Source organism: Dipodomys ordii, unplaced genomic scaffold, assembly GCF_000151885.1.
Source record: "Dipodomys ordii isolate 6190 unplaced genomic scaffold, Dord_2.0 Scaffold39, whole genome shotgun sequence".
Lineage (NCBI taxonomy): Eukaryota > Metazoa > Chordata > Mammalia > Rodentia > Heteromyidae > Dipodomys > Dipodomys ordii.
In genome coordinates this window covers 11487070-11490115 of record NW_012267255.1, presented here as the reverse complement: position 1 = coordinate 11490115, position 3046 = coordinate 11487070, and the positions used below count along the sequence as shown (strand labels likewise).

The following is a 3046-nucleotide window of genomic DNA, read 5'->3' as shown; positions in this document are numbered from 1 at the left end:
ATCTACACAAGAAGTTCTGAACAAGTGTTATTAGCAGCATTATTTATAACAGCCAAGAGTGCAAAACATCCCAGATTTCCTTTAACTGATGATGACGAATAGATAGATAAAATGTATAGCAATACAGTAGAATATTGTTTGGCATTAAAAAGGAATGAACCCTAAAAACATTATGAAATAAGCTAGTCACAAAAGCCATATATTCCATGATAGTGTTTATATGAAATTTCCAGAGTAGGCGAATCTATAGACCTGGGATGTAGATTAGTTGTAGACAGAGAATAGGAGAATAGAGATTGAAAAATGATTGCTAGTCATCTCAGGGGTTGTTCTTTGAGTGCTAAAAGTGTTCAGAAGTTAGATTGTGGTTAAACAACCCAGTGAGTACTCTATAAATAATCACCAGAATACACTAAACAGATGAATTTTATAGGTTGTGAATTATATTGCAACAAATCAGTATAAAATTAAGTCACATAGATGAAATGTGCTATGTGATCTATTTCTTAAATGTACTTTATTTCTTAAAAATCTCAAATCTTTTTCTCACTTTAGAGGAACAACTCCTTTCCAGATGAGAACAACATTGCAAGACTTCAGGAGGAACTCATTGCTGTGAAACTTAGAGAAGCAGAAGCCATTATGGGTTTGAAGGAACTCAGACAGCAGGTCAAGGATTTGGAAGAACACTGGCAGGTATATCAACATATGCGCTTTTTTCAAAAAGAGCAAAATCCAAATATCTAGTTTGTGCAACTTTGAAATAACTGATGACCAAGAGTAAGAGGCAAGTTTAAAGTGTACAAAATGTTGCTTTTAGTGTTAAAATTAGGAGCTTTTATGGTAAGCACCGTGGCTCTTGCTTGTCATTCAACATACTTGGGAAACAGAGATCAGTAGAATATTGCTTCAAGGCCAGTCCAAGCAAAATGTGAACTCATACCTGAGAAATAACTGAAGCAAAAAGTGTATCAGCTGGAAGAATGACTGCTTCAAAAGTGTGTGACTCTGTGTTCAAACCTCAATACTGTCAACAAGAAAAAAGAGAAGAGGAGAGAGAGGGAGGGAAGGAAGGAAGAGACAGGTTGTTTAAACATGAGCTTTAGTCTCATAAAATATATAGTCTGAAAATACATGATTTATCCTCTTACTTTCCCATATGGAAATAAGATGCTTCATATTTTTTTCATTAAAAGGAAAATATGTCAGGCGCCAGTGGCTGATGCCTGTAATTCTAGCTACTCTGGAGGCTGAGATCTGAGGATCATGGCTCAAAGCCAGCCCAGGCAGAAAAGTCCATGAGACTCTTATCTCCAATTAACCACCAGAAAACCAGAAGTGGTGCTGTGGCTCAAGTGATAGAGCATTCTCTTTGAGCTGAAGAGCTCAGGGACAGTGCCCAGGCCCAGAGTTCAAGCCCCATGACCGGAAAAAAAAAAGTTAAACTTAATACGACTCATATTTTATACTAGTTTACATTTTACTTTGAAAAGGATTCCTATCATGATTTGTTTATTTTTGCTCTATTAGATTTTTCAAGAAAGTACATAAAATTAATTATGCATAATATGTACCAGCCTTTTGATAGTCATCTTCATCAAGTTATTGCTTACTTTGATACTAGGAATGTTTGTTGCAATATAATTTTTTTCTGCTTTAGCGCCACTTAGCTCGTACTACTGGGAGGTGGAAAGATCCACCTAAGAAACATGCTGTGCATGAGTTACAAGATGAACTGATGACCATTCGACTTAGAGAAGCTGAAACACAGGCGGAAATAAGAGAAATAAAACAGAGGATGATGGAAATGGAGACACAGGTATGATGAAAGACAGACCTGTTGGGTTGGAAAGTATCACTGGATTGCGTGTAGTATACTAGAATTTTATCATAAAGATGCAAAGTGAAGATATGAAGCTGTCTGAACTACAGTTTTGTAGCCCAAAATAACAGGTCTGGAACTTTCTTCCAAAAAATTTAATCTTTGACCCATTCAACAGAGTTTAAGCAAGTTAGATACCATTTGACTTTATTAGGTAAAACTCAAAGGATTGCCATCTTGCATAGCTTGTTAAGGGAACATTCTGTAGAGTAAAAATTCTCAGCCTCAGTGTGTTAACAATCTGGGCTGGAGTATTCTTAGTTTAGTAGAGCTGGCCCAGGCACTGATGGTGATTAGCAACATGCTTCCTGGTCTCTGTTCCCTACATGTCCTCTCTCCCCACAGGTTGTGATGACCAAAACTGTCTCTACATATGTCCAAATCCCACCCCCCCCAGGAGGGGAGTGAATGATATTGTCCCATGCTCTGTAATGGATGATCTGAGTAGTCATAAAATTGTTCTTCTTCTCAAGTCCTCCTTTTCTCTAATAAATCCTATCATAAATGAATTTGACCTAAGATTTGCAAAGACTTTGTTATAAAGCCCATGTGCATGGGGCTGGGAAGGTGGCTCAGTGGTAGAGTGCTTGCCTTGCATACATGAAGCCCTGGGTTCGATTCCACATGAACAGAAAAAGCCGGAAGTGGCGCTGTGGCTCAAGTGGTAGAGCACTAGCCTTGGGCTGAAATGCTGAGGGACAGCGCCCAGGCCCAGAGATCAGGCCCCATGACCAAAAAAAGTGCATTGTAAGGGCACATTTGGTTTATATGTGGTCCATTTGTGTGGACCATTGTCCATAAATTATTCCTGGAAATCTATGAAATCCTTGTAGATAGCAAAATCTTCAGATGCCCAAGTTTCTTGTATAATGTTTGTATATAACCTATGTGTATTCTCCAATATACTTTAAGTCCTGCTTTGATATAATGCCTAAAGACCGGCACTGCTGGCTCACACTGTAATCCTAACTACTCAGGAGGCTGTGATCTGAGGATCAAGGTTCAAAGCCAGTCCGGGCAGAAAAATTTGTGAGACTCTTATCTCCAATTAACCCCAGAAAACCACAAGTGAAGCTGTGGCTCAAAAGTGGTAGAGCACTAGCATTGAGTGGAAAAGTTCAAGGACAGCGCCCAGGCCCTGAGTTCCAGCCCCATGACTGACCA

The 3046-nt window shown here is 38.9% G+C and overlaps 1 protein-coding gene across 1 annotated transcript in view; it reads left to right on the top strand.

Annotated features, from left to right (window-relative positions):
* Nucleotides 1–3046, top strand: part of Evi5 (ecotropic viral integration site 5) — a 156796-nt gene that overhangs the window by 101081 nt on the left and 52669 nt on the right. The window contains exons 14-15 of the mRNA XM_013018235.1: nt 556–696; nt 1661–1819. Of these exons, the coding sequence (XP_012873689.1) occupies nt 556–696; nt 1661–1819 (300 nt within the window). The remainder of the gene's footprint in view (nt 1–555; nt 697–1660; nt 1820–3046) is intronic.